Raw genomic sequence first — 23,815 nt, forward strand, 5'->3', positions numbered from 1 at the left:
ATATTTGTAATGATTCCCCAGAGAATTTGACTTTTTGTGTTATACTCCGCACCTGCAATGAAATAATAGACTTAGAACACACTTCAGGTTTCAGTACAGAAGCCCCACACAAGGTAACCTCAAGGTCTCGGGAGCCAGGTTCTAAAGCCTCACTACTAAACATCTGCCTGGGGACTGTCATCTCCGGCCTCTTCCTGGAGGCACCACTGAGATGGCAGTGACTTCTCCATATGTGAAATATATTTAATTACAGGCACCAAACAACTTTCAAAGGTACCATTATTTCATCTAATAGTGTATTATTTTTAAGAGGTAGCGAGTGTGTGGTTAGTTATTCCATTTTGGAAGGAAGAACATGAGCTTCATGAGAAGTCCTTCCCAAGGTCACATAGAGGTTAAGTAGAAAGGTAGGCATGAAGACATTTTTTTCTGGTTGCAGTGTCAGGGCTCTCACCTGAGCCTCCGTCAGGTTCTTCAGTGAATTAGATTTGAGCGAGAAGGCGTCAGTGGAGTGAAAGGCGAGAGAGACACAGGTCTTGGAGAGACACAAGGTAAGAAGTATGGGCGATCATTGTTTTGTCTTCCCTAGAAGCGAGTCCTGGACCTTGAAGAAGCCAAAAGTTTTTCCCAAGAAACTAAAGAGTGCATTCCGATTACCAGATCTGAGTAGGATGCTGCAAGAGTTTAAAGGTGAGGAGAGGCAGGGGAAGGGTGTACAGGGGGAATTCTCATAGGGGGAGTGGATGCTGTTTCTATCTGAGGATAAAAGAGAGGAGGTAGGCCTCACAAAAAGAGATAGATACCCTGTGCTGAAGGTGTGCACATATCAAAGTAGGAATGGCCAGGTGTCCACCTTCACCAGTTGACAGCCTCACAGGCTTTCCCTCCCCTGTTCCCACTCAAGAGAAAAGACAGGTATCAGAGTTTCCTCCTTTGCTTCTAACAACATCCTTTAAACTTTTGTCATTTCAGAGCTGACAGGAGTCCAAAGCTACTGGGGTAAGAAGTTACAGGTTCTTCACTTCACCATGTTCTGATCCCTTTTCAGAAGCTGTGGTTACTATTAGGGCCCATGATCTTAGTTACACGTGTTCCACCCAAACATGCATACATACAACATTTCTTAACTGATCTACTCACCACTGACCCATTCACTCATGTTCCTCCCGGTTAATTCTCAATATTCTTCCTCACAATGTCACAAGACGCACATGCCATATTTATTTCACCTGACTGAGTCGTTTCTCCTACAGTGGACCTGACGATGAATCCACTCAGTGCCCTTTCGAACGTTGTCATTTCTGCGGATCAAAAACAAGTGACAATGGGGGACGATTTTATGTTTAGGAATGTATATCCGTGTAACTTTTCTGCTTTGGATGTCTTGGGAAGCAAAAATTTCTCCTCAGGAAAATACTACTGGGAAGTTGATGTGTCTGGGAAGACAGCTTGGATCCTGGGGGTACACAGTAACACAAGTAACCTCAACAGAAAAAGCAGCTCTGGGTTTGTTTTCAACCCAAACGTAAATTATCCAAATGTTTACTCCAGATTCAAACCTGAAAATGGCTACTGGGTTGTAGGGCTGCACAATGAATCCGAGTACAGTGCCTTCGAGGACTCTTCCACCGCTGATCCCAGGGTCCTGACGCTTTCCATGGCTGCTCCTCCCCGTCGGGTTGGGGTTTTCCTAGACTATGAAGCAGGCACTGTCTCATTTTTTAATGTCACAAACCATGGGTCACTCATCTATAAATTCTCTAAATGTCGCTTTTCTCAGACTGTTTATCCCTATTTCAATCCTTGGAACTGTCCCGTTCCCATGACTCTGTGCCCACCAAGCTCCTGAACCTTCTCCTTCCCCCACCCACTTCTGTGCAGTGACCGTGGGGCTCGTCTTCTTCACCCGAGCTCACTGCTCCATCCAGACCTTCTCTCCCTTGCTGTCTCCCTTCTTCAGATCACGTCTTGATTCTTAGATTAGAAGAGAAGCTTACTTGCTCAGTTGCCCCTTTCTGCATTATCAGCAAAAGCCATCTAATCCCTCCTAAAAACAGAGAAGTATTGGTATAATATCTCTGCCCTCCCATTTCTCCATATTTTCCTTTATCCCTAACTTGAAGAGGCAGCAACCATAACTTTAGGACATTCCATAATCACCCCCAGCCCCCAACAACAACTAAGGAGTATTTGAGTGTATGCCTGTTTGTCGCCCAGCATACAGCAGGTTGTTCAGAGAGTTTAGGGGGAAAAACCAAAAAGTAATATATGTACCCAGAGTGAAAACTTTATGTTCAGAGTGATTGAGTTTGAATCTTGTCTCTTCTCTTACAAGGTGTGTAACGATGGATACATTTTTGTTTCCTCTCATAAAATAAAATTGGATTTTAAACTGCATTTAACTCTTAAGATCTTTGTGTGAAATTGTCACTCAATGTAAAGCACCCATTTAAGGGTCCTGCACAATATAATAAATATTTGCTCTCATGATCCCTGAAAAGTATAAGGTGTGTCAGTGTCCAGTGCAACGGATTTGTGCCTTTCAGAGGAACAGAAAATGATTCTACTGAAGTCTCATTTGTCAAGTTCCCAGACTCTGCTGTCAAGACCACTCCAGTTCCAATCTTCTGTTACAGAACTTTTTACACTGAGGCTGGGACTGTTTTAAGGCCCTTTATTGGGAATGGGTCAGAAAACCCAGAAGTATGAGTTTCCAAGAAATGTCCAGCAGAGGGAGCCGTGTCTGCGGACAGCTGCTCTGATTAGGGACAGCCTCTTGGTGCTCAGGACTTTTCCTTGTGGTGAAACATCAGAGTATTACACCTTATATACCATCCCATGCACTTTTGTTTTCCTTACTTTTAAAATCAGTTTCAAATTATGGTGCAGAATAGACTTACCCAGGATACTAAGGAAGTTTTCTTGGAGAAGCGTCCATTGCAAATTAGGGCAGCTAACTGCATAGAGCCCACATGAAGATACTAAGGCCTAAGAAGTTTTCCCAACAGAATGAAAAGGAGAGTACTCAGCCTGGGAAAGGTATGTACAAGCACACTTATACTTACACACACACACACACACACACACACACACAGGCATGTTTCAATACATAGAGAATATCTTTATCCAAGTTACAATTTTAAAATATTGTAATAGAAAGAATTCCTTCAGGGAGTTGAAAGACTTTGTAAAGTTATGAAGTATGTCCCATGGAGGAGGGAGGAGACAAGATTAGAACTGGGTCTCTGTTTCTCCAACTCCAGTGCCCTTTTTGTATAGTTCACTTCCCAAGAAAATATAGGTGCCAAATTCCCTAGGATGTGGGGTAGGAGGGAAAGCCCAGGAGATGCTGATTTACACAGGGAGCCTGGAGCATCATGGGAAAATCTTAGGTGCCAAGAGATAGTGATTGATGTGCTCAATCCATGTAGGTATTAATGAAGCAGGAGCTGCTCATAGTAATGGTTAAAACCAAGCTCAATACTTAAAGACTAGGGTACGCTTGCAAATGACATGTTGTAGAGAGTGAACACTGGACAGTTAAGAGCCTTGACTTTGAATTCAGAATTTCATAATCATACTGATATTACTACCTACTGGTATATATTATATTAAATTAAATTGGATTTAGTTTCTCATTGGAAATGAAAATATAAGAGCATGATGGGAATATTGTGGGAATTGAAAAATTGAAAGTTTGCACTAAATTTCTCATTTCCTAGCACGTAAGCAGTGGTCCAGATTGGTGTCGATTCATTTTCTCTCTGATTTGAAATAGTGAATGTTAGGAATGAATATTAATCTACTTCAAATACTAGTTCCTTTGTTGTGCTCTGAAATAGATTAACTTGATTAATGAAGGAGACATCATTTTTAATCTCACCTTTTTGCATAATAAATATCCTGTTTCTTAAATTTTCAAACACATTTTATCTTATAGTTAACTTTCTAGTATAAAAATTCTAGGTTGTAATTTACTTTATCTAAACATTTTCTTTGAATTTCTTATCAGTCTGCTATCAATCACATTGTCTTTTTCTTCATTGTAGTAAAAGCACTTCCTATGAGATCTAACCAATTAAAATTTTAAGGTGTTGCAGTTCAACAAGTTTAAACTTTCAGTTTTGCAAGATGAATAAGTCCTAGAGATCTACTGTATAACACTCTGCCTATTGTTAACTGTACTGTATTGTAAATTTAGTAATTACTTTTTATTATAAAGAAAGTTTTTTCTTTTTCGTAGCTACCTACTCTTTTATTTGAAGTACTGAAATAGCTTCTTTAATCTAAGTGAATGTACTAGATAAAAGTGACTTGACATTCTATTCTATTTCCATAGTAATTCTCTTTCATTAGAAACCCTTTCCTCTGATGCCCAGGTGTATCTCCATCTTTCAGGTGTTGGTTCACGTTGTGACTTACAGCGATAGAGGCAGGGCCAGGAGTTCTGCATGGGCTCCGTCAGCAATGGCGTATGTCGGTCAGTGTTTCCCTTTCCTGGTCAGCCTCGCTCTTGCCAGGGAGCTGAAAGGCTGCAGTTGTCCTCAGGAGTGAGGAAAGCCTCTCCTCTAGTGAGATAGTAGGGCAAATGCTACAGGAGTGAGTGTCTTGCAGCACGTGTCTTTGGTATTTTCATTTCCCACTATTCCCAACCTACTTATTAGCCAAGAGAAACAGGAACACTAGGCTACTTGGCCAGGGTCTGCTCTGGTCCCTGTCTCACAAGAAAGTCTTCAGTGCTCCATTTCTGGAAGACCTGTGGCGGGAGAGGGATTCCAAGATAGATACATCCAGTCTCTCCCTCTCTCTCTCTGATTCTCTCTCCCCCTCCCTCCCACTACACACACTTACACACACTCACACACACACACACACACACACACACACACACACACAACTCTCTCATAGGCACTGTGGGAAACTGATTCTTATCCACACTCCCTTTGATCTCTGTTTTCCTGTCACCCTGTTGCTGAAATGACTGAAGCCATAACTCATTAAGAAAGACTTGTTCTCTGTGGAATTATTCAACAGGTATCTCTCCCAGGATACTCCTAGGTTTTTGTCCCCTGGAATGTCGAGGCTTCCAGTTCAAAGTATGAAACAACTTACAGAAAAAGTACCTGAGTAAAGAAACCCAAAGGAAAAGTTCTTTACACTGACACCTTTATAGATGATATGGAGCATGATTTAACCGGAGGGGTTACCAGAAAGGGGACCTGGCCCTTGGAGGGTCTGCCTAGGGTCAACTGGTAGTGTGTGGGTTCTTGACTTCCTGCAGGAAAATTTTCACACAAATGAGCCCAGGTGAATTTTAGAGGGTGTTTATTACAGCTGTGGTCAGTGAAAGAAGAAAAGCCTGGGGAACTGAGCCTAAGATGGTCTGCTTTGGGTCACTAAGAAGTCAGAGAAAATGGGGCTTTAGGGACAGGTTCAGGGGATTTATCTGGGACAAACTACTGCTGCCTAAATTGCAAGCCTCCTGGGGTCCCTTGCAGTTTAGGAGATGCACGCTTGTGAGGAAAGAAAAATAGGGTGGGGGAAGGCTTGGTCGTGCTCCTGGGAAGGAGAGAGCATGCTAGACCTTAGTTTTGAGGGGTTTTAAAGGCTGGGCTTTCAGTGGAGGTCTTAGGGGAGGATCTCAATAGAATATTCATCAGCTTTAGGCTGATGTACCAAAATGAGGTTTATTCTCTTAACGTCATCTGTCCTTGGGTGTGGTTGGTCAACGGCACTAACTGGACTTCTTCCATGTGTCTCCCTGAGTAGGGTGATTTAAGCTATTTACCCTCTGGTTGGGAGAATTGCAAATCATTTACTTTTAAGTGTCCCTGGTTTAGGGAAGACAGGATTCACCAGGTGGCTGCAAACTGCTCGGCATCTTGGTTTGCTAAATGACTGAAAACTGCTATTTAACTCTGTTTCAGTTAGCCTTTTCTGCTTGTCCTGTCTCACAAAGGATGAATTACTTTGAGAGCCATGAGATCTGCTTCAGAGAGCAGATCTGAGGGGTGGGTGGAGAGATTAACCAAAGAATTTATATGCATATATGTATAACCCATGGACACAGATAATAGGCCTGGGGCAGGGAGTGGGTGCAGGGTGGAAGGGGTCAATGGGGAAAAAGGGGGACATCTGTAATATTTTCAACAATAAAGATACCTTAAAAAAAAGATACATGAAGACAAAAAAAAAAAAAAAAGAAGCAAAAAAGAATGTAGTCACTGGTCTCTCTGACCCAGGCACAAAGCCTTGGAATTTCCCTGGGGTCCTTGAGAAGAATTTCGATTGGTCCGTAGATATTCTCCTTTCCTGCCCCTCCCCTAAGAATTTAACTTTCATTTTCACTCTCACTCTGCTCCTGCGGATCCTCTTTGAGTACATCAGGCTCCTGTTTGGAGAGTGAATCCTGACCACGTCCCCCAGGCTGGAACACCAGAACAAGTGAAAAGTCCTTTTCCCTGGAAGCTTGGGGGTGAGTTTCCCTCTCCTCTCTGAGCAGTGCCTGGGCGGTGCTAGCCCGCCCAGAACTGTGTCTTCCATTGTTTCAGACCTTGGGGCTGGGAAACACAGCTCCTCCCACCCCAGCCACCAGAGCCAAGGACTCAAAGGGTGTCCCCTGTGAGGGCTGCCAGGTCCTATGGCTCGGTTGGGGCCGTGGTGGCAGAGGCGGCTCCAGTAGAGTCTCGGGAGGTGGGGCAGGGGTGACTGTCCTCCCAGGGGAGTGGGGTGGGGGCCCTCCCCAGTCAGCTCTGGCAGCGCCGCTGCAGCAGGGGGATGGGGTGGGTGCGCCCAGGAGTGCTGACAGGTTACAGGGAGATGCAGCCCGGTGCTAGCAAGGTAGCAAGGTCTCTGCTTAGGTGAGAGTCCAACAGGCTTCCACTCCTCCTGTAGCAGACGGATCTCCTTCACACATGGCCTAGGCACTTCTTGTGGTCAAAAAGGGGCCACATGCTATCCTGACCAGCTCAGAAAAGGCCTGTGTGGAAGCCTTGAAAAGTCAGAAATAAAGTAACCACAAACGGTAGTCTGAAATTAAAACTTTTAAGCTAAAAGCAGTTTATGGTGAGTAGTCATGTCCTAGGCTAGAATCTTCCCTGACAAAAGTTAGTCTTTACCTTAACTGAGCCTGTCTATTGCTTTTTGCATCTACAATAACGTGACTTCGGAATGTCAGGGTAACTTTCTTTTTCTTGATCCCTCAGGGCACACCCAATGCAGGAGGGCAGAGGCCCTAAATCCTCTCAATGTTATGGTTATCATGTTAATTGTTTACTCTTAACTATCCAGTACCAACTTGTGTAAAAAGATATATGTGTCCATCATTTTACTTTTCATCTAATCCCAGAGGTTTCCCTACTATGCTTTCTCCCACCTCCCTATTCTATCACCAATGAATTTCATGTAACCTACCTGCATCTTCTCTTTTGATTATAATGTTTAAAATAAGGTGCAAAACTGCCATTCTTGGGAGCATTATCTCAATCCTTTGAGATTTCACTTACTGGCAATTGTCCACAATTTGGCTCAAGTAAAGCCACAAAAATTTTCTGTAAGTCTCAGTGTTTCTTACATTGTCATTCTCAAACTTTTGCTTTTGGGCCAGGTCCTGGGGCAAGTCCTGTAAGTCCTTTAACTCCTGTGCAGGGACCCTTAAGGGAGGAATCTCCTGTGCCCTACGCCCCTAAGGTTCTCCTGGGCATGAGCCTATTGGTTTTTGAAGGCAGACATTTTGTGGGCTCAGCTCTCTGGCGCAGGTCCCCTGAGGTGAGGCACAAACCCCTAGGTCCTCAAGGACGAGCTTGGCATTTCTGATATCCCTCCAGCACAGATACCACTCATGTTCCCATATCTATCTCCCTGCCTGCTGTGCAGTCCTGGGTCACCGCTTAAGTAGTGCTGGCATCATCCTCCATGTGTGAGGGCTCAAGCTCCTCTGAACTTCCCTCTTCTGTGTCCTGTGGCAGCAGTTGCTTTGACTTTGGCTCCTTGTAGCCCCACCTTAAAAATAAATTCTGCACTCCAAGGCAGAATGCATGCTCTGCTCCTCCCTTCTCCATAGGCTCCTGGTGGGTCTCAGGACTGATTGGATCTTGGATGAGTTCAGAAAGAATCGGAGGCTCTTACCTCATGCTTGGATCATGCTAGAGTCATAAAATAGGAGTAGATATCAAATGATACTATCCCAACACAGCATCTACCTCTGCTGTTGCTGTTCATCAGAGCGTGATCTGGACCACAGTCTCTGCAGCCAGGGGCTAACTGCATAAGGCCTCTGGGCTGTTTTCACTATCTGGACCATTAGCTGGAATGCACTTTATCAGGTTCCCTTCATGTATGATGAACAAGGCACCACTGGACAGTGTTAGTGGGTCTAAATTCATCTCCATGCAGCCTTTATAACTTTTCCCTCCTGAACACAGAGCAAAGGGAAAACTTATCTCATGCTGGAGATCTTTCTTTACCATCAAAGTTTGGCAACCATCAAGACATGAATATCTACTGCGATCTTTTCTTTCTTTGTTTATTGCTTCATAGTCCCATTTACTTGGAATTCCTGAGAGAACTCCTGAGCCTAGTTGTGGCCACAGGGACATATTGAGTCCAGGTGGGAGAATGAGCTTCACTGTGTCACCACTGTGAGACCCTCTCTGACTGACCACCAGCACCATTTCCGATGTGGATGGTGATTACCATCAATGTGACCTGATAGATATGAACTTCCAGGGTCACTTACCCTATCTGAGTTTACAGGACAAGACAGAGCATGCCAACATGGGTGCCTTAGGTGAGCTCTTAGTGATAGTCTTCACAGTGATGTAGAATGTACTTTATTCCTGTTATCTCAGCCTTTTAAACAGTCAGACTTAGTGGATATATGTGAAACCACCACAGATTATGTAAGCAAATCTACAGCAGGCAAATTACCTTGTGAAAGCCCATAAACACAGCATCCAAGGGCTTAAAAGAGACACAGATGGTTATGAAAGTCACAATCCCCTTATGAAAAATAAATTCTAAGCTTATTAACTGGGATTTGATGTCTATATGAGTCCTCCTAAGTCCAAATGCACTTTCCTCATCAGGCTAATTTATCTATCAACAATGTGGCCTTGAAGGCAGCTGAGCTTCCCCTTTATTGTAGCCTCATAAGTTTTCCAGAAAACTAAATCAAAACCCCAACTTATCAGAAGAATTAGCCAATATTACCTTAACAGGAAGAAAGGGCCCAGGCCTGATGTTAGCCCTTTCTTCTCAGGTATTTAATCTAATTGGCAACCCTTTTCTCTTACCTCACCCTATGTCTCACTCGTCGCCTGCTCTCCATGTCCTTCACCTCCTTGCCCCGAAAGCTGTCATCATCTCTCCCCTGGGCAACTGTCATTCATCCTACTCATCTTCCCAATTCCACACTGGATCCATCCAACATACCACGAACCAAGGACAAAGCTAATTATATCCCCCCTGTTTTCTGAGGGGAAAACTTGGATAATTTCTTTTGCTCCTGGAAAAGAGTCCCTAAATGATGCATAACTGGGAAAGTGCCATATGTCATGGTCACTTCAGGCTCATGTGATACCAAAGGCCTCCCAGTTTTCTCACACCTGCCACACTGGCATTTCCAGTCTCAGACAAGGTGGTACATCTTCCATGAACAGGTCATTTCTTTTACCTAATAAAATTTTTTCTCTCCTGTATGCCTTGTGTCCTTCATCTTCCTCAGCTTTCAGTTCAACCCTTATGTCTGCAACTCTGAATTGCTGGACAATCCTTTATCTGGCCCCATTATTTGATTTCCCAACAACATGCACACTTCCTTAGTAGTGTTTGTCACCTCAGCTTGTTTGTGTATATATGACTGATGACTTAATTTACTGTTACCTTCCAGGTGAATGTCAGGATCATAGTGGTTTACACTACATTTAGATTCTTTTTTGTGTTTATGGGTATTAGTTCAGTTGTTAGCATGTAATTCATAGTGATAAAAAATTAGTTGAATGATCTTATCTAATGCTCTGAGATTTCTTTCCCAAAATTGATATGTATTTCACTTGCTTTTCTATTTTTTCAGATATGTGACTTATGTGATCCTATGAGTATGTTTATGCTATCTTCCTCCCCACCATCAACATACATACATACCTTTAGGCTCCTATCAGTGTCCTTGGCATATTTCCAAGCAGACATGAAATTTTATTAGATATCAACACAAGACTCCCCAGAGCTTACCACGTTACTTGTTTTGTCTTTGATTAACTCTGTAAGGTAGGAATAGACCTCTGAAGGGGGGCCATGAATACATTAGGTTCATCGCAACTCTTTGAAAATAAGTGATCTTTGTAAGTCACTCACTAACTTCATGTACACATCTGGTAAAGGGTTTGGACTAGCCATTTACACAAATACAGACACAAACACATTGTCACATATTATGTCATAATAATAAGAGAAATCATTTCAAACATACAGCAAACAATGTCAATGGTTACACTGTAAATAAGCAAGTCAGAGCAGGTCTTTCTGATAAATGAACATGTAAGGAGAGAGTCAACTGAAGGATGAGAGTGAGTCCTACTGATATCAGAGCCAGCACTGCCTGCTGACAGAAGAGCAGGTATAAAAGCCCAGGCCCATAAGTGGTTTTGTGCTTTTATCACTGAGGATGTGTTTGGCATAGGAAAGAAGAAACCGAGAGATGTTGGGTCACACAAAGGTCTTGGTATAAAAGGCCTCAGGTCATCGATTTGTTCAGTAAAAGTAAAGCACAATAATAACCACTGCACAGATAAAAATGGAATTTGTCATGTCAGATGAACTAAAAGTATTTAAAATTGTTATGAAAAGTCCTTTTTTCCAGGTCCCCATGTTCCTTTCCTTGTCTAATTTTTGCTTTTTGTCCTTTTATATTTGTTCTTGCCCCTGTCCTTGATTTTTACACAATTAACAACATATATTCCTGCCATTCTTACTCCGCTCCCTTTTTCCCTTTCCAATCAGGCAGAGATTCGTGAGCAAGAGGAGCCTCAGATCAGGATAGGTAGGAGCAGAGGAGCAGCTGCAATGGCTTCAGAAATCTTGGTGGAAATAAAGGAGGAGGTGACCTGCCCCATCTGCCTAGAGCTCCTGACAGAACCCCTGAGCCTGGACTGTGGGCACAGCTTCTGCCAAGCCTGCATCACTGCAAACAGCAGGCAGTCCATGATTGGCCAAGAAGGAGAGAGCAGCTGCCCTGTGTGCCGAATCACTTACCAGTCTGGGAACCTGCGGCCTAATCGGCACGTGGCCAGCATAGTGGAGGCCCTTAGGAAGGTCAAGTTGAATACAGAGGAGGAGCTAAAGAGAGATCTCTGTGAGCGTCATGGGGAGAAACTTCTGCTCTTCTGTAAGGAGGATGAGAAGATCATTTGCTGGCTCTGCGAGCGGTCTCAAGAGCACCGTGGCCACCCCACATTCCTCATGGAGGAGGTTGCACAGGAGTACAAGGTAACAGACTAAGACGGAGAAAAGACAGGGCAGAAAATAGTATTTGATAGGAAATCTCAACTTTGCATTTGACTCTAATTACTTTGCCACCATAACCCTGAGGCCTATGATAACATTTCTTCCTGTGCTCACCTTCCAAGGCCTGAAGGACATTTCTGTGCATTCCACATAAATGAAGAGCATACTTTAACCAGAAGTAGATATTTTTTTACCTTGTCCTTATACATGGAGGTTTGGCCCAAGCAAATCTGGCATTGTCCTGTTGGACAGAAGGGGTAACTGGGGAGCTGGGTGAATGGAGACCTAAGCTTTGTTTTTTACTACAGGATCAAGTTTTTTCTTCTAGGACAAAGAGAATCAGTCTTCTCTTGACATGGGAATAGTGACTTCTGTCACTTGAGTCTTAAAGAACACATTCATCACATCAGATTTCCTTCAAATGTCATATTCTAATCGTTATTTCACAGTTTCTGTAAACTCTAGTCTCTTCAGAGAGAATCTGTGTTCTTCTCCATTTATCCTGTCTTCTGATGCTGAAAAAGCCCATGGTTTGACCCTGGTGTGATTCCTCTCTCACAGGAGAATCTCCAGGCCACTGTGGACAGGCTGAGCGGGGAGCAGCAGAAAGCTGAGGAGTGGGGATCTGACATCAGAGAGCAGAGAACTTCCTGGAAGGTAGGAGGAGACTCTTCCTGGGGAAGTTAGAAAGGAATCGGGGCAGCATCTTGGTTGTTACAAGGAGCCCCCATCCTTGTTTCCTGAGGGTCTGTATGTCCAGATTCATTAAATAGTCATTCTGTATTCTTTCACTGATAGAGGTACGGCTGAAAATGAACATGTCACAATGTGACACAGATATTTGTAGGTTAGTTATTCTCATAGAGAGAGTCTCTGGTGAGGATGGGTAGCGTATTCTGTGTTCACTTCTGTCATTATTTTGAGCCTTTAACTCTTCCAGGGGAAGACAACAGCCAATGGCTCATGGCTCTGTCCCTTGTGATCAATATTAAGCAGAGGGTGGGGGTGGGGTCAAGAGTAATCCAGGGAGGCATGACTGCCCTGGGCAGCTGTGTGAGAGCTGATCCACACTCAGGTGTTCAGTTTTGATTCATGGTTGACCTCAATGATACAGACATAAAGGCATTATTTTTTAATGTGATGAAAAGGAAATAATAAGAAAAATGAGCCTCCCCAAGAATTGCTCCTCTGCTTCCATCTCCCTTCCCCATGAGAACTTCCAAATGAAATACTTCTTTTTCTTGCTCTCAGTCTCTGCTTGATAACCTGAGTTCCTCTCTCTCTTTCTTGTTCCTGAAGAATAAAATACAAAATGGGAACAAATTTGTCCAGTATTATTATAAGCAACTGAGAGGAATCCTGGACAGTGAGGAACAGAAGGAGCTGCAAAGGCTGGAGAAGGAGGAGGGAGATAATCTCGATGACCTGGCTCAGGCTGAGAGTGAGCTGGTCCAGCAGGGCCAGCTGTTGACAGATCTCATCTCAGATCTGGAGCATCGCTTGCAGGGGTCCACAGTAGAGATGCTGCAGGTAAGACTTGGGAATAAGGCCCAGCATCTGAACTTGAGGAAAATGAAGGCTAAGTTTCCTCCTCTGCTGTGTGGCTGTGCTGTTTGTGGTGGTGACACTGAGTTTCCTTTGGTCTTACAGTAACCCTTCCCTGCATCTATTTCAGAGGTCATGGGAATCGTTAAATGCATGATAGACTCAGGAAAATCTCATTTTTATTAATGTATCAATTATAATGCAAAAATGACTGTGTCCAATTATATTCTGTAGGCCCCGTATCTGTGATCTAGCCTACATCATTTTTCAGATACCTCTTCATGATCCAAGAGTTTTTTGGGTTTTTTTATATTCATAGAAAAAGTTGAGATTTTTCTCTTTTCAATTTTCTGAATAAACAATTGTGAAGGATTGGTATTATTTATTTTTCAATTATTCAATAGATTCACCAGTGAAACCGTCTCACTCTGGTCTTTTGTTTTTTGGCAAGTTTAAAAATTTTTCTTTTTTTACTTCTATTAAGTTTTCTTAGGATTTTTTACATTTCTTGAGTCGGTTTTTGATAATGTAAATTTCTGTAGAAATTTGTCTGTTCTAAGTTGTCAGATATGTAAACATGAAATTAGTTATTATAACTGTTTAGAATCTTTCATTTCTACAGTAGTTATAGTAATGGACCCTCTTTTATTCCTGATTTTGGTGATTTCTGTTTTGTTTTGTTTCTGTTTGTGTGTTTTTTTGGTCAGTTTCATTATATTTGGTTAATTTTTTTAATGATTTTCAAGAATAAATCATTTATGTATGTATTTATTTATTTATTTTTAACCTTTCCTTATTGAATTTTGCTCTCCCATGTGTATGTGCACATGCATACAGGAATGTGTGTGTGTGTTTGTTTATTATGTTAACTTGCTGTTCTTTTCCTAGTTTCTTAAAGTGGAAGTTTAGACCATTGATTTGACACAGCCTTTTGTGTTATAGTTTTTAATGATATAAATGCATTGTTTCAGCTATTTTCCATATTTTCTGGTTATTTATTTGCTATTTTTATTCTATTCCACTTAATTTCAAATTTTGTGTGTTTTTTTTGTTAAACCTTGTGATATTTCCAACTATGTTATTTAATTTATAAGCAGTTGGTGATTTTTTTCTTTAAATTTACCTTTGTTGTTGAAAATATTACAGATGTCCCCTTTTCTCTCCCCATTGACCATCCCCCTCCTCCCCCCCAGGCTTTCACTGTATTATTGTCTGTAATTCTTTTCTAGTCAGGAAACATGTATATTATTAGTTCAATCTTTTAAATGTATTGACACTTGCTTTATGGCCTAAACTATTGTATGTCAAAAAATTTTTATATGAATTTAAAAAGAATATGTATTGCGTATTCATTGGGTGAACGGGTCTGTAGATGCCAGTTGGTTTGAGTTGGTTGATAATGTTGGCCATGTCATTTACATTCCTGATAATTTTATTTATTTATATATTTTATTTTATTTTATTCTTCTTCTTAAGTCCTTTTAACACTTCTTGTAATACTGGTTTGGTAATGAGGAATTCTTTCAGCTTTTTTTTTTTTTTTTTTAAATCTGGGTAGCTCTTTATGTCTCCTTTAATTCCAAATGCTAGCTTTGCTGGGTGGAGTAATCTAGGTTGTAGGCCCTTGCTTTATATCACTTTGAATATTTCATGCCAGTCCCTTCTGGCCTGCAAAGTTTTGGTTGAGAAATCAGCAGACAGCCTTATGGGAGCCACCTTATAGGTAACTAACTGCTTTTCTCTTGCTGCTTTTAACATTCTCTCTTTGCATTCTTCATTTCTTACTGGGTCTTTTTATGCTTTCTGTCTCCTTTTTTATATTTTCTATCTCTTTGTTGAAGTTCTCCTGAGATCATCTATTCTTCCATAAGTTCACTGAGCATCCTTGTAACCAGTGTTTAGAATTCTGTATCTGGCAAACTGCTTGCCTCCATTTTGTTTAGTTATTTTTCTGAAGTTTGTCCTGATCTTTCATTTGGGACAAGCTTCTTTGTCTCCTCACTTTGGCTGCTGTTTATTTTTATGTATTAGTTATATCTCCACATTTTCTAATCTTGACAGAGTGGCCTTATGTATAAGATGTCCTTATGTATACAGGGACCTGTGGTACAGTTTCCCTGTTCACCTGAGCCATATGCTCCGGGAGTGTCCCTGTGTGGGTTTTGTATTCTCTCCTTCTATAGTTGAGCCTTGATTGATCCTCAGTCTAAGTGGCTGATAGGAATGGCATTGACCACAGTGAACAAGCTGTTGTACAGAGACTGACTTTTTGCAACAGATTCACTTTAGAGGGTATCTAGTGCCTTCTGAGTTACCCTTTGGGTGTGTCATTTATGGTGCTAATTTGGTGGTACTTTCGTATGGTCTGAAGCTGGCTACCAAGTGTGTTAGTTGTGGGGCTTCTTGGAGGAGCTATGGTGTAGGTCAAGGTCAGCCACTCCCTGTGTCTGGTACAGCACCACCTGGTAGGAGTTACAAAGTCATCTGTGTTTCTGGTTGCCAGTGCTGGGCTTGGAGGTACCTTGGGGGGGGCCTATGCTGTTAACTATGGTCAGCTGCAACTACTACCTGACTGGGGCCACTTAGTAAGAGGTAAAGGGCATGATGATGTCAGCCACTGCCTGTTTGGTGTCTGCAGACCTTTGAGAAATTTTAGGGAAGTCTGCTGCATGGACTGCCAGCCACCTGTGTGGCTTAGAAAGAGATTCGGCCAGAGGTTTGAACTGGGTGTGGTGGGGTCTCAGTATCACCAGGGTGGGTCCAGAGTGTTGTTAATTGAGAATCAGATTTGTTTCTTGCCTGTGTCTGCAGGCTGTGTAGAGGAAGAGCTCAACAAGGAATAATGGTGCCAGCTGGAGCTTTAGTATCTAGGAGAGTTGCTTCAACATCACTTTATATTATTCCAGCAACAACAGAGTGATGCTTTTAATATAGGCACTTGATTCAATGCAGGAGAATGCCATGCAGGCCTCAGAATTATTTTATATAACTGGGAAGACAAGTTCTCTATTTTGGGGAACTTATACAAGGAGATTCATGTTTCCTTCATGAACTGAGCATAAAGTCAATATAGTAGGCATGAATAGAATATGGAGAATGACATAGACCAGATGCTGATGACAGTGTCTGAGCTTCAGAATTAAGCTTTGATTAGAGTTACAACTGTCCCCCAAATTCCTTTTCTCTACTTCATCTACTTTTAATTGTTTTTTGTCATATACAAAAAAAAAAACCCTAATGCAGAGAGCAAAGCAATTTTTTTGCATGTGTAGACCCAGTCGTGGGCCTAGTTTTTGGTGTCATGGAAGAAGTTAGTCTGAGATAAAGGAGATCAAATGTATTGGTACATATCTGTTCAAGGAAGTAAATCTGTAATAATAAAGAAATTCAGACAACTAAAAACAGTTAATGATGTGAACTAAACTGTCTTGTTAGAGACTGAAATGCAGTAAATATTGTAGTGTTTAGGATAGTGGTTGAGTGGATATTGATAACATGGACAAAGGCGTATAAGGGGGGAGACAGTTTGGTTAATGAAGTATAAGGTGCATTTGAGACATTCTAAGTTAACGATTCCGCTGGGTTCTTTATTAGGGATTATATTAACCTGAATTTAAAAGACAAAATTGAGTAAATATAGACTGAAATCAATTGCACTTGTGTGTGTTGAATTTAGGGAATGGATGAGGTTAATTATAGATAGTGTATAAAATGGGCTAAGACTTGAGAAATTCCAACATTAATACATGTGTTTGCTTGTACCCTCAGCAGAAACCAGGTAAACTTCTTGAGGAATACTATAACTACTCATCTTTGCTTCTCCCAGTTAGGGCATAATGCTTGACAAGTAATAGTGCATTATTTTAGACTCATGTTGAGTAAATGAACAAACCATGAATTATTCAAATCATCTCATGAGAAGCCTTATGACCATGGAGAAAATACCATGGGCCTCATGATTTCCTACTTAATATATCTCATCTGCAGGTACTGGAAGCTCAAGCTTGGCTTCTACAAGGGTCAAAGTTATTTCTATATATTAGAAAACCTGACAACTTCACATGAGTCTTCTGAAATAATTCACCTAGGTCTTTAATTTTTGGTTTTCACATTCAGACCATCTGTATTACATTGGGACCATCTCTATTCTCACCACACAGACAGTGATGGGGATGTGATGAAGCTATGTAAGTGAGGAGAGCTTATTACTTCTCTTTTTCTTTTTAAGCTTTTTATTTTATTTATTTATTTACTTACTTATTTATTTATTTATTTATTTATAAAAATCCCCCAAAATATTTTATTTTTATTTTTTTAATTTATCTTTATTGTTGAAAGCACTACAGATGTCCCATTTCCCCCCCCAATTGACGCCTCCCCACACCTCGCTCCCACCCCCTCCCCAGGCCTTCACCCTGTCACTGTCCATGTCCATGGGTTATGCATATATGCATATAACTTCTTTGGTCGATCTCCTCCCACTCTCCACCCCCCTCCCTCTTCCCTCTGAGATATGACCGTCTGTTGCACTCGTCAATGTCTCTGGATCCACTTAGTTTGTCAGGTTCTTTTGTTCATTAGCTTCTTCTTAAAGAAGATCCTTCAACATTTCCTGTAGTGCTGGTCTGGTGGTGATGAACTCCTTTAGCTTTTCTTGTCTGAAAAGCTCTTTATCTGACCTTCAAATCTAAATGATAGCTTTGGGAGGTAGAGTAATCTTGGTTGTAGGTTCTTGCTTTTCATCATTTTGAATATTTCTTGCCACTCCCTTCTGGCCTGCAAGGTTTCTGTTGAGAAATCAGCTGACAGTCATATGGGTGCTCCCTTGTAAGTAACTAATTGCTTTTCTCTTGCTGCATTTAAGATTCTCTCTTTGTCTTTAACCTTTGGGATTTTAATTATGACATGTCTTGCTGTGGAACTCTTTGGGTTCCTCTTGTTTGGGACACTCTGTGCTTCCTGGACTTGTAAGTCCCCCGGTAGGGGAAGTTTTCTGTAATTATTTTTTCAAATAGGTTTTTAATTTCTTGCTCGCTTCTCCTTCTGGCCTCCCAATAATACAAATGTTGGGCTGCTTGAAGTTGTCCCAGACACTCCTTACACTATCTTCATATTTCTGGATTCTTTTTTCTTTTTGCACTTCTGGTTGGGTTGTGCTTTTTGTTTCCTCATTTTCCAAATTGCTGATTTGATTTTCAGCATCCTCTACTCTACTCTTGATTCTCTGTAAATTATTCTTCATTTCAGTTTGTGTAGCCTTCATTTCTGATAGGTATTTTATTAGGTCATCAATGATCTCACTTGTTTTTGTAATAGTCTTACTAATATCTTTGACCATTCTTATAACCAAAATTCTGAACTCTGCATCTGTTAGCTTGCTTGGTTCTATTTCATTTAATTCCTTTTCTGGAGATTTCTTCTATTCTTTCCTTTGTGACATGTTTCTTTGCCTCCACATTTTGGCTGCTTCCTGGTGTTTGTTTCTATGTATTAGGTAGAGCTGCTATGTCTCCTGGAATGTGTAGAATGACTTTGTGTAGTAGGTGTCCTGTAGGGTCCAGTGGCTCAGCCTCCCCAGTCACCTGAGCTGGGCCTTCTAGGTGCTCCCCTGTGTGGGCTGTGTGCACTGTCCTGTTGTAGTTGAGCCTTGGTTGCTGTTGGCATCACTGGGAGGAATTGACCCCCAGGTCAATCGGCTGTGAGGACCAGCTGCAACTACAGTCAAAGAGCTGCTGTGCTGGAAACATCCCTATAGAGCAAGATTTACTTCAGTGGGGCTTTGGTGTTCACCAAGTGCACCCCTTGAGTGTGTCACTCATGGGTGTGGTAGGGTTGTAATCCAGTGTGGTTGAGTCTGACCACCAGGTGCACTGTCTCTGGGCCTCCCGGGAAGTGCAAAGTCAGCCTGTGCCAGTGCCTTGCCCAGGGCCACCCAGCATGAGCTACACAGCAAACTGTAGTTGGCTGCTCCTTGTGCTGGGCTTGGAGGTGTCCAGGAGAGGCCAAGCTATGAGCCAATGCAGGCTGCCCTAGTGCCAGGCTGAGGCCACTTACCAATCGGTATGGTGCACGCTGTTGCTTGTTTGAGAGATTTTAGGAAAGTCCTAAGCGTGAGGCTAGAGAGGCCACTTGCACAGAAAAGCCACTGGAAATGGCCTGGATGAGCTGCAGGTGGGGAGGGGCGGGGCCTCCGGGAATCACGGGGCGGGGCCAAAGGTGGGAGTCAGGTGCTGGCGATTCAAACATGGCGCCTGCCTGCCAGCTCTTGGGGGAGGACTCGCCAAAGGAGCCATGGCCTCCGCCAGCCCTTCTGCCTGGGAGGAAGCCGCCCTCCAGCTCTCGCCTGGATTTCAGGCAGGTTAGTTCCTCCCCGAGTGTCCCAGGTCCTTTCAGGCTGCTGCCCGGCGCTGGGCTCGGAGGGAGCGTCCGAGTGAGTCTGTGCCGGGCCCTTTAGAGGAGCTGCTGGGGCTCCTCAGCCTCCGTGACCCTCAGAGACAGTCCCCGCTGGTTTCACAGGTTGGAGTTTTGAGGATTTCTCTTCCCGGCCCTGGAGCCCTGAGCTGGGGGCCTGCTGTGGGGCTGGGACCCCTCCCTCCTTCGGGAAACCCCACCATCGAGATGCCCTCCTGGTTTTAACCCGCGGCGCCGGGTGTGGGCCCGCGGCCGCATCTCCAGGATCCAGCCCCGACCCGCCCGCGTCTCCGCCTCTCCTCCTGGTCTCGGTGCTTCTTCAGTTCCCTGGTTGTGGGGCTTCTGTGCAGCTGGATCTCAGGAGGCCCTGAGTGATGGTTCTGTGTTTTAGTTGTGATTTTGATGTGGTTGCGGGAGGCGGGGGGTGCAGCTGTTACCTACACCGCCACCTTGTTTCTCTCGAGCTTATTACTTCTTGACTTATGTTTTCTCTTTCCTCCCTAGGATGTGAAAAGCATCATAAAAAGGTATGTGTGGGAGACTGGAGATGTTCCTTTTGGCCTGTGAAAGAGGTTTAAAGCCATTTAAGTTATCTGGTGATTAATTAGAATAAAATATTGCTCAGGGCAAGAGAATTGTGGTGTAGTTTTATCTTAAATTTCTGTTCACATATCATGGTTTTAGTGTTCTATAACCATAGTATGATACAGAGTTCAGGTGGGGAGAAGTTGCAGAGTTTGGGTCAGTAGCAAGTAGGGATAAAGTGTTGCGGTATCAGACCCCTGTACCTTCATAAATTTTATCCACCCAGTGTGCCTGAGTCTAACTCAGGTTCCCGTATGTCCTAGATGTTTGATCCATTGTGGGTAGGTTGTTTCTTCTTTACCTGCCAAGCACCCAGAATTGGATATGAGACTTTTACAGTTAAATTTCTCCCCTGGGAATAGAAGAGACCAGGTTCTCCTATACAGTTCTCCTTATTTTCTAAAAACAGACTGAATTGCAAAGAATATTTTGTCCCTGGTGCAAACAATTGATCTCTCTTGATCATGTCCTTCTGAAGCCAGAATGACAGGATAGCACCCTTGTGTCTAAATTTGCACACCTACTTGGCTGCATCAAGCTCTTCAAACACATGAAATTTTAGTGTGGTGTTCATAATGACTTCTTTTCCAAGTGTTACCATGTTTCCCAGAGTACTGGAAATCTCAGGTGTTATTCTGACGGCCTCCTTACTGGGGAGCAGACATTAAAGGCCTTGGTCCTCTCCAGACAGCGTTCCCACACTCGATATATCTCAAACCACCAGCCTCTGCAACCTCACTTTCATCTAATATCCCTCCACATCATCGCAGTGACTTTTCCTTTTGGGGAAAGAAAAAAAAAAAAAATCATTGAATATAATTTTATGATTTTAGGAGATAGAGAGTTAGAGGTTAGTTATAACTGTGGGAGGAATAAACTGCTTCTGAGAGGTCAAGGCCTTCCTGAGATCAAATAGACTATACTGTAAGGGTGGACATGAGCACATTTCTTCTGGCTCTAAGGTCAGGAGTCTACTCTCTCCTTTCTCAGGTTCTACATGGAAGGGGGCTCAAGTGCTCAATGGGATGAATACATAGAAATCAGTGGTTTTGGAGAGACAAAAATTCAGAGGTGTGGGGTTCAATTTTTGTCACCCCTAGGAGTCAGACCTTCATTCTGAGGAAGCCAAAAGCTCTCTCCAAGGAACAAAGGACAGTGATCAGAGTTCCTGACCTGAAAATGCTGCAAGCGTTTATGGGTGAGAAATGTGAAAGCAAGTGGGTGGCTGGGAGAGTCTTGGGATGCTGGGGGTTAAAGAAGGAGGAGGATTCCTTTTCTGGGTGTGGACAGAGGAGACAAAGGAAGATGGATATTATATGTTGATATGGGCCTATTTAACAGGGAGTGGCCAGCTACCTTGCTTACCTCTCCTTTTCCTGTGTACTATCTCTCATAGACCCCAGCCTTTCCTGTGATCTGGAGAGGAAATAGATTTTAGTTATGACTCCTTTGTTTGTATTTAATATTATGGATTTTTATCATTTCAGAACTGACAGATGCACGACAATACTGGGGTAAGGAGAAATCACAGTATCATGAAGTCATCCTGTCCTCACCTTCTTTCAGAATTTTACATTTTCTACTAGGTTTCATGTGTTAAGACCCATGTTTTCCCTCCCAACACCCACATATACATTATATTTCTGCAGTATTATACCTCTCCTCAAGAACCAAACCAAGTTCTTCCCACTTAAGTTATTCTCAAGATCCCTCTCCAGTGTCACAATAAAGGTACATTCCTCACCCAACCCTATAATTTTTCTACAGTTCACTTTACCCTGAGCCTTCCCGAGAATAATCCAGATGTTGCTATTTCTTTGGATCAGAGACAAGTGAAAGTGTTACGTTGGAGCACAACTGATACTCTTCCGGAAAACGATTATCAGGATTGTGATGTCTTGGGCTCACGGTTTATTCCATCAGGGAAACATTACTGGGAGATAGATGTGTCAGAGAAACGTGCCTGGATCTTGGGGGTATATTGTGCAAAACGTAACAGTTTTCAACAAGGGTACTCTAAATATCAACCTCAACTTGGCTACTGGGTTATAGGGTTACAGAATCAGTTTGAATATAAGGCTTTTGTGGATTCTGCCACCTACAATTCCTGGCCCTACAACCTCCCCTCTCCTCGTACGCTCACTCTGACCGTTCCTCCCCGTCGTGTTGGGGTTTTCCTAGACTACAACGCTGGCACTCTCTCATTTTTGAATGTCACAAACAATGGGTTTCTCATCTATAAATTCTCTGCATGTTCCTTTTCTGGGGAATGTTTTCCATATTTCAATCCTATGAAATGTACTGGCCCTATGACATTATGTTCTTCAAGCTCTTAAACCTCTTACACCCTCACCCACTTCTATGTAGTGCCTCTGGCCTTGGGTGCATCTAATGCACTAAGCTTAGCAGCCTCTTTTCTTTTTTCCATTTCAACATCCTTCATTGAACAATAGAGTGTACAAGTTGCCTTGTGTCATATTTTTCCCAGTGTCTTGTTTGCATTAGTAGATAATTTTTATTAACCATTTTCTATAATCAGAAGCAAAATGTCTAATGCCTCATAAAAAAACACCAGTATAGGGGTGACATCTCTGCCACTGAGAGGAATAAGGAAAGCTTTTCAACAACTTTTGCATAGTATTCAAGAACTTACATAGGAGCCATTCCCTACAGAATGATTCTTCAGGGGTGTTTCAGTTTATCCATGATGTTCCTTAGTCATCAAGGAGCAAAGGAGAAAATATCATAAATAATATCTACTAAGGGGAAGATTTATGTCCAGAGTGTCTGAGTTAAAGTCCAGTCTCTCTAAATACATGCCATGTAACCTTTAATAAAATACTTGAATGCTGACTTTATTTTCTTAACATAATCTTGGTATAAAAACCACTGTATAGTTAGGATCATTATGAGAAAAATAATGTCATTAAGTATAAAACATGTAGATGTCTCAATAAACCTTCTCTCTACTAATTACTGAGAAATATAAGTTGTGTAGGTGTCCCATGAAACAGGTTTCTACCATTGGGGGCACTAGGGGGATTTTTACTGAAGTCTCATGTTTCAGATCCCAGATACCTCTGTGCTGCTGTCTAGAGTACTCCAGCTCTGCTAGTGATAGACAAGCGTGTGTGTGTGTGTGTGTGTGTGTGTGTGTGTGTGTGTGTATGTGTGAGACTGTGAGAATTTTATTCTTAATCAAATAATCTAAATTGTATGGGATTCCATTTCTCATTTGTAAAAAAGTAATGAAACTTAACTGATGTATTGTGAAAATGAAGCAACAGAATGCTTTGAATATTTCTGTCATTTCTAGCACTTAAGGAATAATAAGTATGCTGTATATTCATGTTTGGTTTGCTTCTCACTGTGACTGAAATAAATGATTTTAAGAGTACCTATTAGTTTATTTTCAACATTATTACCCTTGCTTTGTTTTAAGAAATAAAATAACGATGAAATAAATACAATTTTCTTTAAATTATAGCTCATTGTAAAAAATTATTTTTAGCTTCTTGGTCTTTTTTTTTTTTGAGTAATTATATTTCATTGGAGTTGAATTTAAATGTTAACTGTTTGCTCAGTTTTAAAAAAACGTATTCACAGTGATACAATAAGATTCAGAAGTATAATTGCAGAATTTCTTAACAATGGTGAAGGTGTTTTGTTGCCCAGGTCATCCCTCCATATTCGCAGTGACTTGAAAGTTCCAAAGAACAAAGAGAAAAGCCCATTGTTCCAATGAGATAGGAGGGGCATATTCTATGCAATG

General features: G+C 42.1%; 2 protein-coding genes across 2 annotated transcripts in view; both read left to right on the forward strand.

Annotated features, from left to right (window-relative positions):
* Nucleotides 1–2,496, forward strand: part of LOC308565523 (uncharacterized protein) — a 30,959-nt gene extending 28,463 nt beyond the window's left edge. Inside the window, exons 13-15 of the mRNA XM_081154853.1 lie at nucleotides 590–690; nucleotides 973–999; nucleotides 1,254–2,496. Of these exons, the coding sequence (XP_081010979.1) occupies nucleotides 590–690; nucleotides 973–999; nucleotides 1,254–1,849 (724 nt within the window). The 3' untranslated portion in view covers nucleotides 1,850–2,496. The remainder of the gene's footprint in view (nucleotides 1–589; nucleotides 691–972; nucleotides 1,000–1,253) is intronic.
* Nucleotides 2,497–6,352: 3,856 nt separating this feature from the next.
* On the forward strand, nucleotides 6,353–23,522 carry LOC308565108 (tripartite motif-containing protein 5-like). Its single transcript, XM_081153913.1, has 8 exons — nucleotides 6,353–6,475; nucleotides 10,999–11,484; nucleotides 12,064–12,159; nucleotides 12,802–13,032; nucleotides 19,963–19,985; nucleotides 21,144–21,241; nucleotides 21,531–21,557; nucleotides 21,811–23,522. The coding sequence occupies exons 2-8, from the start codon at nucleotides 11,062–11,064 to the stop codon at nucleotides 22,377–22,379; spliced, it is 1,467 nt and encodes a 488-aa protein (XP_081010039.1). The 5' UTR covers nucleotides 6,353–6,475; nucleotides 10,999–11,061; the 3' UTR covers nucleotides 22,380–23,522.
* The last annotated feature ends 293 nt before the right edge of the window (nucleotides 23,523–23,815 follow it).

The sequence above is a fragment of the Miniopterus schreibersii genome (genome assembly GCF_964146895.1).
Source record: "Miniopterus schreibersii genome assembly, chromosome: 12".
Taxonomy (NCBI): Eukaryota; Metazoa; Chordata; class Mammalia; order Chiroptera; family Miniopteridae; genus Miniopterus; species Miniopterus schreibersii.